Source organism: Oculina patagonica, chromosome 1, assembly GCF_052425735.1.
Source record: "Oculina patagonica isolate OP01 chromosome 1, crgOcupat, whole genome shotgun sequence".
NCBI classification, from domain to species: domain Eukaryota; kingdom Metazoa; phylum Cnidaria; class Anthozoa; order Scleractinia; family Oculinidae; genus Oculina; species Oculina patagonica.
The window spans coordinates 18,447,084-18,464,334 of record NC_135758.1 but is presented as its reverse complement, the minus strand read 5'-3'; the positions used below and the strand labels follow the sequence as shown (position 1 = coordinate 18,464,334).

General features: G+C 36.9%; 1 protein-coding gene across 1 annotated transcript in view; it reads left to right on the top strand.

Annotated features, from left to right (window-relative positions):
• Window positions 1–927: 927 nt before the first annotated feature.
• The window catches only part of LOC144660350 (uncharacterized), a 47,917-nt gene continuing 31,593 nt past the window's right edge, over window positions 928–17,251 (top strand). Inside the window, exons 1-18 of the mRNA XM_078520959.1 lie at window positions 928–1,027; window positions 3,998–4,109; window positions 4,575–4,664; window positions 6,209–6,376; window positions 6,620–6,781; window positions 7,233–7,271; window positions 7,619–7,645; window positions 7,745–8,206; window positions 12,473–12,877; window positions 13,337–13,443; window positions 14,027–14,288; window positions 14,769–14,947; window positions 15,179–15,324; window positions 15,486–15,664; window positions 16,222–16,302; window positions 16,493–16,668; window positions 16,898–16,973; window positions 17,074–17,163. Coding sequence (XP_078377085.1) covers window positions 4,583–4,664; window positions 6,209–6,376; window positions 6,620–6,781; window positions 7,233–7,271; window positions 7,619–7,645; window positions 7,745–8,206; window positions 12,473–12,877; window positions 13,337–13,443; window positions 14,027–14,288; window positions 14,769–14,947; window positions 15,179–15,324; window positions 15,486–15,664; window positions 16,222–16,302; window positions 16,493–16,668; window positions 16,898–16,973; window positions 17,074–17,163 — 2,641 coding nt within the window. The 5' untranslated portion in view covers window positions 928–1,027; window positions 3,998–4,109; window positions 4,575–4,582. The remainder of the gene's footprint in view (window positions 1,028–3,997; window positions 4,110–4,574; window positions 4,665–6,208; window positions 6,377–6,619; window positions 6,782–7,232; window positions 7,272–7,618; window positions 7,646–7,744; window positions 8,207–12,472; window positions 12,878–13,336; window positions 13,444–14,026; window positions 14,289–14,768; window positions 14,948–15,178; window positions 15,325–15,485; window positions 15,665–16,221; window positions 16,303–16,492; window positions 16,669–16,897; window positions 16,974–17,073; window positions 17,164–17,251) is intronic.

The window sequence follows — 17,251 nt, the reverse complement described above, 5'->3', positions numbered from 1 at the left end:
GAAAAGCTTTCTCGCCAGGGGTGGCTCGGTATGGAGGGTAACCCTCCTACCAGGGACAACTCTTCTTCATATAAACAGGCCCTGAGTAGGAGGAGAGTCAAGAAATGAGCACTAGCCAAAGTGAAGTTACGTGTGCAGTGTAACATGACATGTTTTGCATATGAACATTTTTGCTAGTGGAAAGGTTGTCAGCTAATCTATGACGTCGAGTTTTCTTCGCTGCCAAGTCGAGACTGGTTAGTTGCTTTCAACCATCCCTCTTCTTTTATAATTCATTTTTTTTAGATAAGATATGACATTATTTGCCACTCCAAATGGTTTTTCAGTGTACAATTACAATAAAACGTTAACATATGTGCAGTAAAAAAAAATTCATCTTAACTTTTGGTATAAAAGGGTTTTATGAATCTATAAAATACTTCTTAGCGAGACTCTTAATAGCAGTCTAAAAAATTAGTCAAACTGTTCACATCTGTTAGAGTCCGAGGTAAATAAATTCGTTCCTAGGCCGAGTAGCTCTGAATACAAATGACTGCTGGCCGGTAGCTGTTTTGAATAGCTGTGAAAATGTTTCCGTGTGGTGTTTTTTGATTGAAAATAAATAAAACAACACAAGACTGGTTAGCCAAATGCTGGCTTTTTGAACGAGGAGTATGTGGGGTTCCGAGAACTAAAAATGAAACAACTTGTACAGAAAAAATGGAAAGGGGGCTCGTCACAATCTGATATCTGGTGAATAGGCAAAATCTATATATAGCTATTGCAAACTGAAGAGCTGAACACATTAACATACATATGAGTTGATGGTAAGGTATTGACATTATGGGCGACTTGCAATTGAATTGAGCAAATTTATTAAGCTTTTCAATCTTCAACAGGTGCTCCCAAATTATTTTTTTCGTTTTGAGTATTTTGTAGGAAGAGCTACTTGGAAATAAATTCGAGTCAAAATTAAATCTCCCTCTCGATTTCTACCATGCAGCCGAGTGTAGGTTTCGCTACAGCATCATAACTCGAAAGTATAGAGGTATGAATGTTCACTGTTTCTTTAATGGTTGTTATCTAAAAGACATTCAATGCAAGGTAGCTTCTAAGCCTACAGTTTCTTGATAATGGCGTATGTTTACATTATATGGTACAGAGCTTGAAAATTCAAAATTGGCCATTTTGCCACAATGAAAGTAGAAAACTGTTAGAAACCTTCAAGAGGTGATCATGAATACATAAAGTCTCAAGAATGATCCACGCGTTTGTTACTTTAAAAGGGAGGAATTAGACGTTTGCACAGCATTTTCATCACGTTTATTTTGAGTTGCATTTATTAGTTTTTTATAGTGTTCATAGTATGATTTTTCTGGTTAAAATCCGGCAACGAAGCACCGTACCAGTAATTCTTATCGTATAGTTTGTCGTTACAGTTTTCAGATACATAATTCCTTATCTAGGAACTCAGTGGGAATGACACAGTTCACTGACAGTTTATATTTCCAGTGATGATGCACATCCTGGGTTTATTTCGTAGCGTATTTACTGAGATGATTCTTATGTCAGTCACATTTTGTTTTACTTTTTTAGAAAGGAGAATTATATTGTTTAGAGAACAATATAAAAACGAGTGGAGAAAATAAGTCTCGCATTGATATGTTATTCAGTTAGCATGTTTCATCTCAACCTCCACGTTCTTAAAAATCGGTTCTTCGGCAAAAAAAGTGGAAATTAAATTGCCATTCTAGGGCGTTTAAAGTAAACATGTAGAAGTAGTGGTAGCAGAGTGATTTTATTTAATCCGTGAAACAATATCTTACAATTAGACTCAAAAAGCAAAACTTGATAAAAGAAAACAGTGCATTTAGTGTCTAATAGTATTTAATTGTGTAGTGACTATTTCACGGATAAGGTAAAACCACTCTAAAAGCAGGAGTAGGAGTAGGAGTAGGAGTAAGGAGGAAGAGGAGGAGGAGGAGGAGGAGGAGGGGCAGGGGCAGGGGCAGGGGCAGGGGCAGTAGAAGTAGTAGTAGTAGTAGTAGTAGTAGTAGTAGTAGTAGTAGTAGTAGTAGTAGTAGTAGTAGTAGTAGTAGTAGTAGTAGTAGTAGGCCCTTGTAAGGAGTAGCAGTATCGTTACAGTAGCAGTAGCATTAGCGGTAGGGTAGCGATATCTATCAGCAGCAGTAGCAGTAGCAGCTGCATTAGCTAACGTAAATGGAAACGTGCAGAAACCCATCGTGAGAGAATTGACGCTTCATCGTTTTCAGTGCGATTTCTCATTTCTACCAATTCAAAGACACTCCATCTAGTCATCTTTCTAATTCACATTTGAGTGGTACTTGATGACTGCAACATTCTCACTGGAGTTTAATTACACAGAGACATCAGTCAAGTCTCTGCTGTTCAGAGACATCATCAAGTTTCTGCTGTCATTTATTCTACAACTTCTGCAACCATATTACGGCGAGAGAATCCTTCTTTTCTACGATGCTTCACCTAGTTAAAGGTTACAATTTTTTCGAATATTCTCTCTTTTTTTAGGTAACGATCTCTTGAGTCACGTTTAAGTTTTTTTTCTTCGTTCTCATTTTCCCGGCGGTCGTAAGGGTACCGAGAGGCGCCACCTAGTTTGAAAAGTGTATTTTAAAACAGTAAATAGTGGGTTATACCCAACTTGAACTCCTCAAAAGGGCCATAATACCCCATTTTTTCGCTTTGTAATCGGAAATGATTCTACCGACCGGTGATGATTTTAACTGTAGAAAGTCTGCTCTTAAACTCAATTTCCATCTGGAGGAAATTAGACGGACAAAGAGAAATGAACAGCAAATTTTCCAGCGATAGTTTGCCGCATTGTACATACAATTTTGAAGGCATTAAAGGCGCTTATTAGTAATCGAAAATTCTGCCAAGTTTTTTTTTCATAAAATATATTTATCAGAAAATTTAATTACATGGCCTCGGGATTTCTAGAAATCTTCTCTTATGCCTTGAAGATTGATTACACTACAGCCAAAAATTAAACAAATTCAAAAACTAAACAAATACAAAAAATTATTTTTATTAGAAAACTGTCCACAGACAGACGTTCAAAGCACATGGAATAATTTTTAAACTATATAAACTGAACTGAAGTTGAAATTAGACTTAAAATATGAGAATCTGAGAACAATATGATACATCGTAGAGCAATCTTCCTCTGAGGAATAAGTTGCGAAGCTGAGCAAAGCATGTATAATGTAACAATGCAAGGTTTAATTAAAGTTAAAAAAAGAATTTATAAGATGTCAGGTAAAAAATTACTCAACACAGCGAATTCGCGCTTTATCATTAATAATGAAGTAAAAGATGGCTATTGTTTTTGGCCAGGTTGTTCGGATAAAATATCATTCACTTGGGAATGAGAAAAAACCTCGGGGAACATGTCGACTGCGACAGTTTTCATATAAACAACGAAGGTAAAAGCTATATCATTAATCAATATTTGTGTTCCTAGCTGAACGTAGCTCAATTTAGCCAAGCCACTCAGTAAAGAAATAAAACACTTTTGACAACAAAATTTGTTCTCGTCAAACAGAATCCATGATTGACAAATGATGGTTTTTTCGAACAATTACAGCTAACGACTGTTTGAGCCTGATCTGGCCATGGCTTTTTAAAAAAGAACACAATCATATGAATTTAAATATTTTTTTCGAAGAATAAAATTATATTTCGCTCACTCCTCATTTAACATTTATGACATTAGTTTACATTCGCATGAGCATGTAAACAAGAGCTCAACTCCAAATTACCTTTACTAAACTAGTTTAAATGTACAATTGCAAAAAAAAATCCTGTAAGAAAGGCTGAGCGTTGAGACTGAAAAATATTAAAACGAAAAAAAAGATTAACATACAGCAATAAAATTTTGCTTGATTTAAGTTTTTAAGCGTTTGCCAAATGCAAAAAGGACAGGTGGTTATAGTACACAATAAGTCATGCGACTGTGGTTGTCATTCTGTCACTACAGATTGTTATTGATCAAGGATGCCGAACTGGGAACCTTTTTCATGCTGAGCAGTGGGTTGTAACAAATAATGAAAAACCAAGAATATTCTACGAGGTAACTTCAGCTTTCACAGGTACATTGGCGAGAAGTAATGAATCGTAACGAAGGCATTTATGCAATTATTACCAAAAGTAATTGTACAGTATTATTTGTACTTTGTTGCTCAAAGCGATTCGGCGTTTGCTTTTCTTTACTTAAGGGCCGCATTCAATAAAGTGAGAAAACCGAATGCGAGCTTGATACCGTTCAGTACGCTTGATACGCTTACAAAAAGCAACAGGAGCTTGTCTGTGCGATTCCATTACGGAACCGTAGTGTTTCATAAAGTGCTAGACTGTTGAATGCATCAGACTTTTAAATGAACAGACTTTGCTTTTAAAACTGGTCCGGTAAGAAAGAAAAATATTTTTTGCATTGACACTTCGGCTGTTACATTTTCTTCTATAGAAAAGGCTTCTGAAGGGGTCGGGGGTATAAGTCCTATTTCCCAGCCCACATTTCCTAACCTAAAGCGAGGAATAACATTTCTTTTTAACAGGCATTAAGATGATGGCATCTTTCAAGACTCTACACAAGCAAACCACTTTTCTATTTAGTCTAATGCAGATTTTGTCTCTTATCACAACGGGTAAGGCATTTTTCAATTTGTCCTAACACCGTGACCACGTGCCGCTGCTGAAGCCTTTTTCTGTGCATGATTAACTTATGCACGAAAAAGCACCTCTAGCCTTTCACATAGTTACGACATGCACGGGTTTATTGAAATAATGAATATATGAAATCATACATTTGAACTGCGGATGAAGAATAAATGAAGAGCGGATCCTCGCAGTTATGAACACAACTTAAGCAGTTCGAATATATGATTTCACATATTCGTTATTTCATCTTCATCTTTCCAGCTCAGGGTGTATTACGAAACAATTTAATGACCAGCTCGCAGTTGGCTTGTTAGTTCAATTGGTTAGAGCGCTGCACCGGTCAGGGTTCGAGTCCCGGCAAGCCTGATTTTTCAGGCTTTCTTTTCACAACTGCTAAAGTTGTGTTCATAACGGCGAGGAGCTTCTCTTCATTGAAGTGATTATTGTTAAATAATCCCCGAGACGAAGTCGATAATCACTGAGCTTGAGGCGAATAATTGTTTTAGTATAATTTTCAGAGGTGAATATCAAGAACTGCAAAATAACAGTAGAAAACACGAAAACGACATTCAAACACAAGTGCTCGCTTGCAAACGTGTAAACCAGTTAAATTCATCGATTGAAATCGTAATTTGCACTCAAGTTTAAGCAATACAACGGAGCAAAACAAACACTGCGAAAAAGATAGATATCTGGTACCTTTGTTTAATCGTTGGTGACTTCAGAGCAATTGTGTGAATCCTCTCGAAATTACTAGTTCTTGTGAGAAAAGAACTAAATAATATTTTGTCAGTCGATCTGACTGAGTAAATGGTCGCGTGCGATCTCCAAAACCACCATGTTTACAATCAATTCTTATGCCTTAAAATCCATGTCTTGAAAATATTTTTGGTCCAAAAGCCTTGGTAGTTAATTTGCAAAATTCACAATGTTTTTTTTTTTTAAATACAGGACTTGGAGTGATTTCGTTTAAATGAGAGAAATTTTCATTCAGCAAATGCCGCCATGTTCACTGGCCTGGATGGCAAACGTGGCATGGCTTAGTAGCCAAACCTTGAGATGATATATTCACCGCCTAGTGCGGTGAATATTTCGCCATAGTCCGAGCTTCTCGACCAATCAGAATTGAATTCACCTCTGAAAATTATACTAAACTGTAATATAAATGAGAACCTAGAAATTCTCGATAGTTTGACTGTTTTGACCCGTGGTCATCTCGGAGTCAAATATGATTTTAAGAAGCATTACATATTCATTGGCATTCCACATCGGTTTTTTCCCGCAATTCGCGATATATTTTGATAGAGGAGATAGAGCCTTATAGTGCATATTACCCTTAGAACATAAAGCTGTGGGTATATATAACTTTTAGAAAAAAGGCGCACATGAAGAATTGGCATAGCTGAGGGGATTGCTTTACCAATTGATCTGGTATCGCTTTATAGATGGCACTCCTGAATTCAAAGGAAAGCGCTGGCTGATAACGTGGCAAATGGAAGTTTCAAAGACATATATGCATTTTTCCTTCCAGTTATTCCATGTTCCACAGTTCAAACAACTGATGGTGGTTGTTGCGTTTTTCCATTTGTTTACAATTCAAAGCCTGTGAATGGATGCACGACAGAGGACAGCCCCTTCAACTACTGGTGTGCAAAAACCGACAATTACGATCGAGACAAAGACTGGGGCTATTGTCTTAGTAAGTTGCTAGTAAAATTTAATGTTTTTTTTTTTATTTACGATGGTCTGATATTTGGATAGTCACTGTAAAATAAACAAAATCCGGATTTGAAAGTTAGTTATAAAAATCAAAGTTTTATTACAAACGAAATGGCAAATCATAACTTTTAAAACGGCGGATATAAATTTTTTGTAGACCGTAGGACTGTCCTTGTATCATGTGTTTTGCCTCGAAAAATTACTTTTTTTCTCTCTCACTTAGTGTCGTGTGCAACAGTACCTACAGAAAACGGAGCCTGTTGTGTTTTTCCATTTGTGTATAAAGGTATAAGTTATACCAACTGTACAACACACGATAGTGACAGACCTTGGTGTGCAATATCGTCAACATTTCATTGGGACAACAAGTATGGATATTGCATTGGTAAGAGAATGATATGTAGGCGATAAATGATTTATCACGACAAAGATGATAGCATGAAAAAACAAACATCTGAAAAATTTGAAAATAGCATGTATGGTTAAGAGAACACACACATCATCTTTAGTTCGAAGGAGCGATCTCATGATGCATTTGTGAGGTAGTGTTCCTCCAAATCAAAAAAATTCTAAATAATTGTTTGCAAAGTAAAAATTAAGCGAATAAGTAATCATAAACAAATAAAAAGCGAAAGATATAAACGGATTGCAAGGATCGAACTTTTCCAGATCGCCCTAATTTCCTTAGCCTTTAGTTTGTTTAATCGAGACTTTTTAATTGTGCCGCACCGTTTTTGTTCTTCACTGTATGGTTTCTTTTGTGGAAATCGTAGCCTACGTTAACTATATATTCACTTGAATTTTGTTTGTGCTCCCTTCCTTATGTTGTGCACAAGGATTTACAACTACAGCGCCACCGGCTCCGAGTACCACAGGTACGAAACAGGTCCCGTTTTTAAATCTTGATGATAAAACAAAAACCGACAACAATGTTCGGAAAGGTCATCTGGATCAGAAGATTCACTACGATTTGTTGATTATTGGCTTCTATTAGTTCTTTTTAGCATGGTCTGTACTTGTACTCATATTTTAGGCCGCTGAGAACAAATAACATGCACCGTCTGTAATTGAAACATACCAGGAATTTTCTCTCAAAAATCCTATTTGTTATTAAATGGTGCAAAAGGACAAGATATTTGCTGATATATGAATGTAGGAGTATTACGGTACTACGTAAACGTGAGCTTTCAAACCTCTTATTCACTACTCTTGGGTTTTCTAGGACCAACGGTTGCTTCCTATTACAATGGTAAGTGCTTCTCTAAAATTAGTCATATTGGAACTGAATTGGCAGTTTTTACGTAATAGTTTTATATGTAATAATATTCATCTTAATCCCCCTTTTCAGTAAGCCAGGCAAGTTGTTTGCCAGGATGGTATTACATCGACAAGTTATGCTTCCGGCTCTATCCATTTCTTGCAATTGCTAATGACATGAGTAAAGGAATCTTGAATACCGCTCGTAAAAAGTGCCTAAAGGCAGGTGCCGACCTCGCTGGACCTCGTGACCAGTCAGTCCTCAAACGTTTATGGTCTGTTTATCAAGATCACTCCTGGAACACGAATGAGGTATATCTAAGGCCTCTTTTGCTTGGAGCACACGACAGTCTTCATTTGGACTGGAAATGGTCTGATGGCAGCCGAGTGAATTCTGATGTTTGGGGGCCTGGAGAGCCTAACACCGAATTTGGCAAGTGTGGAATAATGGCAAACTTAGCAAAGAATCTTTTCACCACTGCTTGGTGTGGCTGGTGGTTGGCAGCTACGAATTGTGATTGGCTAAGAGGATTTATTTGTGAGTCTTCACCAGGTAATAGTAATTGCACGTGCATAGAAAACTTGGAAAACATGACATCTTTCAAATCTAGTCTGATCTAGTCTAATCTAGTATAGCCTTGTCTAGTCTTGTCTAGTCTAGTATAGTATAGTCTAGTCTTGTCTTGTCTTGTCTTGTCTAGTCTAGTCCAATCCAATGCAGTCTAATGTAACCACGCATCATCTCACCTTACCATCTCATCTAATCTCATGTCATGTCATGTCATCTCATTTCATCTCATTATCATCTTATCTCGTCTCTTCTCATCTCGATCATCACATCACCTCACATGACATCACATCACATCACATCACATCATATCTCATCTCATCTCATCTGATCTCATCTCATCTCACCACATCTCACTCCATTCAATCCAATCCAATCCAATACATTCCAATCTAAACTAATCCTGTTGAAATGAATCTAATCTAATCTAATCTAATCTAATCTAATCTAATCTAATCGAATCATATCTAATCCAATCTAAGCTAATCTAATCTAAATGGGTGACTACAGCATAAAGTATTGAAGTATCTTTGCAATAAGTGACGTTATATTACGTTATTGCATTACGAAAATTCACATACGTACCAAAAGCTTTGAATTTGAAATCCAGAATAGACTTTTTCTTAATAGCTAAAGACCTCACCGTAAGCATAAAGAAGTCCGAGATCTTAGCAGCAATAGCACCTGATCACAACGCGATTTGCATCTCACTAGCTTTGTCAAATAAATGCCCCAGGGGCCCTGGATTTTGGAAATTCAATAACACCCTTTTAAAAGACCCTCAATACATTGACAAAATCCGCTATACTTACACGCGAGCCCGCAATTATTACAGCCATTTGACTAATGAGAGACTCTTTTGGGAGATGATAAAGATGGAAATTAGATCGGCTACGATCTGCTATTCTAAAAATAAGTTCAAAAGCATTAGAAATCGGGAACATGAACTTATACGGCAACTTGATCAACTTGATGGCACAATATGCAATAACTTCTCCTCCCCCGATATTGATGGGGTGCTGCGCGAGTATGACGAACTCAAAACTGAGCTCCAGTCAATTTACGAAGAAAAAGGAAAGCAAGCTATGTATCGTGCAAAATGCCGCTGGGTGGAAAATGGAGAACGCCCGACAAAATATTTCTTCAACTTAGGAAAACGTAATTGCAAGACAAAGACTATCAGTGAAATTCGACTACAAGACGACTCAATAACGAATGACGGAAATAGAATCCTGGACCAAATTGAAAACTACTACAAAAACCTATATACGTCCCGCCATACCTTTTCTAACGAAGAATGTTACTCCTTTATCCTTAATCTAAATATTCCTAAGCTTTCGGACGAAGATCGAGACAGCCTAGAAGGTCTACTTACATATGACGAATGTAAAGAAGTATTAGAAACATTCCAGGCTGATAAAGCCCCAGGGGAAGATGGAATTAAAGCCGAATTTTATAAGCATTTCTTTGAACTAGTGGGTAATGACTTAATAGCGAGTTTCAACGAAGCACAAGTGAAACGAGAATTAAGCATCTCTCAACGAAGAGGGGTAATCACGCTTACCCCAAAAGATGACGGTTCACTATTAGATTTATCCAATTGGAGACCGATCACGCTATTAAATGTCGATCTTAAGATAGCCGCTAAAGCAATAGCTAAACGACTTGAACAAGTACTCCCAAACCTCATTCATCCAGACCAAACAGGCTTTCTAAAGGGAAGATACATTGGTGAGAACATTCGACTCATAGCTGATGTAATGGAAACAACGAAATCGCTTAACCTTACTGGCATATTAACATCATTAGATTTTCGAAAAGCCTTTGACTCGTTAGAATGGCCGTTTATTATGAAGACGCTCGACTACTTCAATTTTGGATGTGGCATTAAACGTTGGGTCAATACTTTCTACTCGAACATAGAGAGCACGGTTATCAATAATGGCTATAGAACAAACTGGTTTAAACCGTCTAAAGGAGTTAGCCAGGGCTGCCCTCTTTCTCCTTATCTGTTCATTCTCTCGGCCGAGATACTCTCAAATAAAATTCGGCAAGATCCCAACATAACAGGTATCAAGATCTACGAAAATGAAATTAAGCTATCACAATTTGCTGATGATACCACTCTCTTTAATGCCGACTTGGCATCACTAGAAAGGGCACTAAAGACAACCAATGACTTTGGGAAAATAGCTGGCCTGTCCTTAAACGTGAAAAAAAAACAAAGGCAATTTGGTTGGGGAAATGGGCAAATAATAAAAAACAAACCTCTAAACTTAAAATGGTTTCATAGCCCGGTGAAAATATTAGGAATCCACTTCTCATACGATGAAAAAAGAAACAACGAGCTTAACTTTATACAAAAAATTCAAAAACTACAAACTAAACTTGATATGTGGAGTTCAAGAGACCTGACAATATTCGGGAGAGCTATGACATTAAAAACACTAGGATTATCACAACTCGTCTATTCTGCTTCTTATTTTCTGGTTCCTCAGGGAATTGCAGACGCAGTGAAAACCAAATCGTTTAGATTTCTCTGGAGAATTAAAAAAGATAAGATAAAAAGATCTGGCCTCTATTAAGAACCTGATAGGGGTGGAATTCGTATGACAGATCTCCACATAATGTTCAAGGCCCTAAAATTCGCATGGATCCCCAGACTCTTGGCTTCGGACAATGGAAACTGGTGCACTATACCAAACCACTTTTTCAATAAAACGGGAGGACTGAACTTTCTCCTACGATGCAATTATGATGCGAGATTTTTCAACGACCTACCGACCTTTTATCAAAGAATTCTTGACAACTTTAATGAATTAAAAACTCTTTACAACTACCATCAAAATCAAGGTATAATAATTTTCAACAACAAAGAAATACTTGTTGGTGAAAAGCCAGTCTTTATCAATGAATGGTTTAAAAAGGGCATTATTTCAATTAAAGACCTACTTACTGAGAACGGTAAATTCCTCACATCCCAGGAATTTTCACTTAAATATTCATGCCAAACTAATTTTCTTCAGTACTATCAAGTGATAAGCGCCATCCCGAAGCACCTTCTGTCCATTGCCAAACAGACAAATGACTTCAATAAATCTTTTTTCATCAGTAACGACAACATCTTTCCCCTTGGTGAAGCCGTTCAAATAAATATAAACAAGGCCAAGTCAAGAGACTTCTATAACCTGCTTAATGCAAAAACTCACAACGAGGATCGCACGGGCCCTCTGCGCTGGAGTCAAAATCTATCTATAAATAATGACACCTGGAGCAAAATTTTCAAGTCATTGAAAAGTATCTGCAAAGACACTAAGCTCAAAGAGTTTCAATTTAAATTCATCCATAGAATTATAGTAACTAACAAAGAATTATTCAGATTTGGTATCTGGTCTGACGACGAATGCCTTTATTGTGGTGATAAAGACTCCATCGAGTATACATTCATCGAACGTCCGTTCACAAAGACTTTTGTGCAAAGGGTTGTTCAATGGTTTAACGAAACAAACCTATGTCAGATCTTTCCGACCACCGAGGAAGTCTTGTTTGGCTACTTCTCTAGCATATGGGATCCACGTATAAAAAAGAAATTTAACTACACCACCTTAGCTATGCGCCAATACATATATGCTAACAAAATCAATAGCAAAGCCATCTCCGTTCATGATGTTTTTTGAGAAATTACTTGTTAAATATAAGCTTGAAAATATTTATTAATTAGAACCAATACAGGAAGAGACTAGCTCCTTTTCGAAACCTCGAAAATATTAAAACTGAAAACTTTAACCTCGGAAAATATTTATTAAATATCTACTAGTAGCACAGCCTGATAATATCCCAATTATAGACTAAGTGACTTGCATTGTATATTTCAAAAGACAATGTAATATATTGTAGTGTAAGTAAGGACTGTAAGTATTTTAGCACGATCAGTAAGGAGAGATTGTAATGTATGTTTCTAAATAAAATTTTAATTGCAAAAAAAAATTACGTTATTGCATTGTACATTCTTCTTTACGTCTCACGGCGGAAACTCCTTTGATCAATATATCATCGAAAGATCAGTTGAAACCCTTAAAACGGCACTGATATACATATCCAAAGTGTTTACCAGCAATGATTACAAAGTTAGTGAGGTGCTGCAGAAAGAAATGGTGTTTCTTAAGCAGCAACGCAAGTTTTCTAAATCAGCATACTGTTTTCAAAAATACCACCGTAAACTGTTTAACTTAGAATGCTTTTTTGTTCTAGTTAACAAAACCTGTAAAGCTGGATTTGTTCTGATTGACGGCCGTTGTTACAAGATTTACGGTCAAGCTCGCTTGAATTGGAAGGAAGCGCGATTGAACTGCTCAAATGACCAAGGTGACCTCGCTAAAGTGAACACTACCGCACAACGCGAAGGCTTATCAGCTCTTCTAGAAACTCTTAACTTGAACATTGCAAGAGAAAGATTATACGTCGATCTCTCGATAGATTTGGATTCTTGGACGTGGATGGTTGGATTGCAAATTGATTCTTCTCTTTGGAAATCGGGTTACCCAAAGAAAGAGAACGGGAAAACATGCGTGGTACTTGACAGACATGCACCCGCATTAAAAAACATACCATGTGTCAGATCTGGTTTAACTGGCTTTATTTGTCAGAGCCAACAAGGTGAAGTTAACGTTTTGTATCTAGTGGTTATTTATGTATTTAAGATAACATGAAAGACTGAAATATTTAATGCTGGAAGACGTAACTCTACTTATTTAATACGATGATTGACTAGTTGATTGTTTGACTGACTGAATGACTGACTGACTGACTGACTGACTGACTGACTGACTGACTGACTGACTGACTGACTGACTGAGTATCTGACGGACTGATCGATGATGAATAGACAGTTTGCCATAAATGATGAATTGGTTGATTGTATTCTATTGATTGGTCGAATGAATGAAAAACTGCATGAATATAAATCGATTGATTCAATGATTGGAGAGCGGATGGAGGTACTCGCTTTTTATGAGATTTATTGACAATCATTTTAATCGGGGTTTGCGATAGAATTTCGAAAAGGTATATTACTCAGTTTAATTCGATCAGCTACTACTTACTGTCTTGTTACAGTCAATGCAGGCTTTAGAGCATCAACGACTGCTTCTAGTGTCGCCCAGCCATATGACCCTTCCTTTGCAGTCGATAACAACCTTTCGACGTGCTTCTTTACCAAACAGGTACAGTTATTATTTATAACTTACCAGTATACGTAACAGCATATACCTTTCCGGCCATGTTTAGAATATTCTTGCAACAAAGAGTATGAACAATTATTTCAATTATAATTTATTTCTGTAGAGGGTCAATGGGCGGGGTCGTTGTGTTGGGCAAGACTCTTCACTCTCACAGTGTCTCTCACTCCTGAGGAAACAAATTTGTACCGACTGACAAACTCAGTTTTGTAGCAGCCTTCAAAAGCTTGTAATTCTACGGGTCCTCTTGTGTTGCAATTGTTACTGGTTTTGGATGAGGCATAAATGTTCCTGTTGTTTGTTTTACTGTTTTCTCAAAGGCTATTTAACAATTCATGTGAGACCTTGCGAGTGTGCTACCCGACCCGACGAACTAAACCAAATTGGAAAAAAATGGAACTGGTAGAGACAATCTTATGCCACGTGTTAACGCACATCTACATCAGTGAACTTCGGCGCTGTAGTCCTTGCATGCTGGAGAAAAAACAACAAGAACACAGCATGCGTACAAGCGCAGTGAAAACGTACTCATCATTATTAACAACGAATGACTTCTTTTTAATTACAGGAGCTCGATCCATGGATAAGAGTACTCCTACCTAGATATTTGTTCATTTCCAATGTTCAACTTTATGGTAGCCGCAACACTCAATTGCAGGTTCAAGTTGTGCCTTATAACGCTACTGACTCTGTTTTCAAGTGCAACAGAAATAAAAAGCGTACAGGTTTGGTGTTTGATTGTGAACCCCCAGTTAAAAGTGAAATTGTACAGGTGAACATGGAAGGAAATTATACACTGGTGGTCTGCGATGTGTTCATTTCTGGCATAGGTGAACATTATTGTAACATTGTAGAATTATAACATTAGCGCAGTTCTCCCAACACTGTTTCCAAGGGTCCTCACGTATCATGTCGCCTTTTCTCTATTTTTAAGCCTTCTATTTAGTACACAGTTGCTATGGTATATAGGACAAAGTATTCATTAAAATAATGCAGGAGTACAAATGGGGTTGATTGTTTAATTATTTAATTAAGTCCGAAGTGCTGCATATATGTACCGCAAAAGTTTCAACACGACCATGAAATACTTGTCTTTTCTGTAAGGCGATTAACAGTATATTAGCCACAATCATTGGCCACGGGAAAAATGCTAATGAGCTTTATTTGATATGAAAAAAATATGTTAAGCGTAAAGGTTAAAATGGCATTGGGATGGCTGAGGAGACTAAATTTATATCCGTCCTTTTAACCTGAAATGACCAATTTAATCTTGGATACAATTTTATTTTTTATTGTTTTCAACATTTCAGAATCCGAATCGGATGCTAAGGGTGTACTGAGAGAAGTGTGGAACATGTATGATAGTAGTGTTGAAGACTTTGAAGAGATCGATGACGTTATTATGGACTTGTGGCACGTCATTAAAACACTCCACGCACCTGTTAACTTTGGTAATCTTTATCTGCAGAAATTAAGCGGCTATTTTCAGGTGAAGTGGTTAATCAGTAGCGGTTCTGTGCTTATTAACGAAAGTAATTAAGGACTTGTTGCCAACAAAGCAAACCTTTCGACCCTTGATAATTTATAAAACCATCGTGATCCTTTCACGCATACACTGCTATAAGGTTCATTTATTTAGCAAAACGGCTGTTTTGTAAAAAAAAAATTCATGTTTCCGAGCCTCTCACCAATTTTATTGTTTATCCAACTTATTGAACAGGTTAATCGAAGTGGAAACCATACATTTTACATGACGTGTAAACAACAATGCGAGCTTTGGCTGAAAAGAATTAACGACCTCGAGAACATAGATTCAACAAAAACAAAACTTATAAAGTTAATGGAGCCCACTAAGGATTGGAACAGGTAACAAGGAGTGCATCAATAAACTTTTCAGCTTCCTTACTAAACATTTGGGTTGCTGAAGAGCCTTTTATGATCTTCATTTATGCCTTCGACTCCTGCCAGCGACTACCCCTAACTATGAAATTAATATTATGGTTTTTTTTATGGTAATTCTCCATTAGTCGCCCAAAAGATCAAAGGTCTAAAGCCCTGCATCTATCCAAGTGTTATTTCTACAAACTGGAAGCATTCATGGCGAACGAACAAGCTGTAGATGACCATTTGTCGGTAGGAGTGCGATTACCCAATAGACAAATACAAAAACCTATGTCAGGCCAACACTTGTATTGGATGAAACCAGGTAAAAAACGAGAGCAATTCCTCTTATTTCTGATTCCGTCGTGCGTGAAGCGAAGAAAGAGTGCAAGTGGAAAAATTGGCGAGGGAAATCTGGGGGCGAGACGCGCGATTCCACTGGCGCCTTTTTTTTTCATCTCACGCTAGTAAGACGGACTGTGAAAAAAAAGAAAGCTCGTAGTCTAGCTGGTCGGTAAGGAAAATCATAAAACATACAACCCCAAATATTATTATTTTCAACAGCAAATTCAATAGCTATTATTCTTTAAAATTACAGGCACATGAGCTTTCTTAAGTATTTATTTATTTTATTACATTTATGGAAACGTTTTTTAACACCACGTTTTGTAAATTTTACGTAGTTCGCCTTGGGAGAATAATAATGTTTTTTTTTGCTAATTACTTATGACTTGCCTTTTGTATGTCCCGTCACAATAATGTGAAGTAAGGAAAAATAATCACTGCTTAAGTTAAATAAATAAGTCAGTATAAAATATCTGAGTTGCCGCCGAACATCGGCATTATACAAACGCACTGCATTCTGTTTTTTTTTTTTCTTAGGAAAGGCTACGTTAGAAATAAGCTTACACAATTCAAGCGAGAACCTAGCCACTGAAGTTGGGTCTATCTTAACTGTTACCGGTTAGTTATTGTAATATATTTGTGTATTTTTAACTGGTAAATCACAAATCAGTTCGCCTACCCGGAACTCAGTCCAGGCGTCCATAAGTTCGTAGGGACAGAAGTACAACATCATATATCATTAACACGTTTTTTCATCGGAAATATGTTGTTTTCTAGTATTTATACAAGTATCTTTTCTTTGTTTAAGGGTCTTACAGATACTGTTGCCATGGAATGTTTTGTCCTGATTGTGACGTGAGTCTCAGTTTACTTTTCCTGAACAAGTCCTCGCTTCTAAATCATTCATTATCAATGAATTGTCAAGAAATTGCGTTTCAAGTTGATACTGAAGTAGATGTCCATCCTGGGGAATATGATGTACAGGTAAATAAGTCTTTCCTGAAATTTCACTTTTTTTATATTTTTAAATTGTGACAGTAACAGGCCATTTGTTACTTTGGAACAAATTTTACTCACAAAAATTGAACCTGACCACTAAATCTTAAAGTTCCCATTTAATTTCAACCTGCGTATTTAGATTCATATTCAGTAATGAAATTGTAAAGAATTGTTGGAACCGTAATTTAACAGTCTCCTGCCTTTGACGTAACAGGCTCAATACGTCTTGCAAGAAGAGGATAGACACGTGACAGCGATGCAGCGACATCTGGCAAAGGTATTTGTCAAAGGTATGGTTGGTTACATCTTTGATAAAAAGACACACAAAAACGTTTTCATGTAACCATTGTAAGATGTTATTCATCCCTTTCTTGGTCTATTTTGTCTCAGCTGCCGTGCTACAAAATTGTTTTTCGTCACGGAATAGCCTGTGCAATTGGGAGACAGATAGGGGAAAGGTGAACAAATGGAATGGAAGAGGTATTTTTTTTATATAATTTGGCTCTATATGATTAAGTTTACTCGCAGTTTTCACAAGCACCAGCATTATTATCCAGGGTTTAATTAA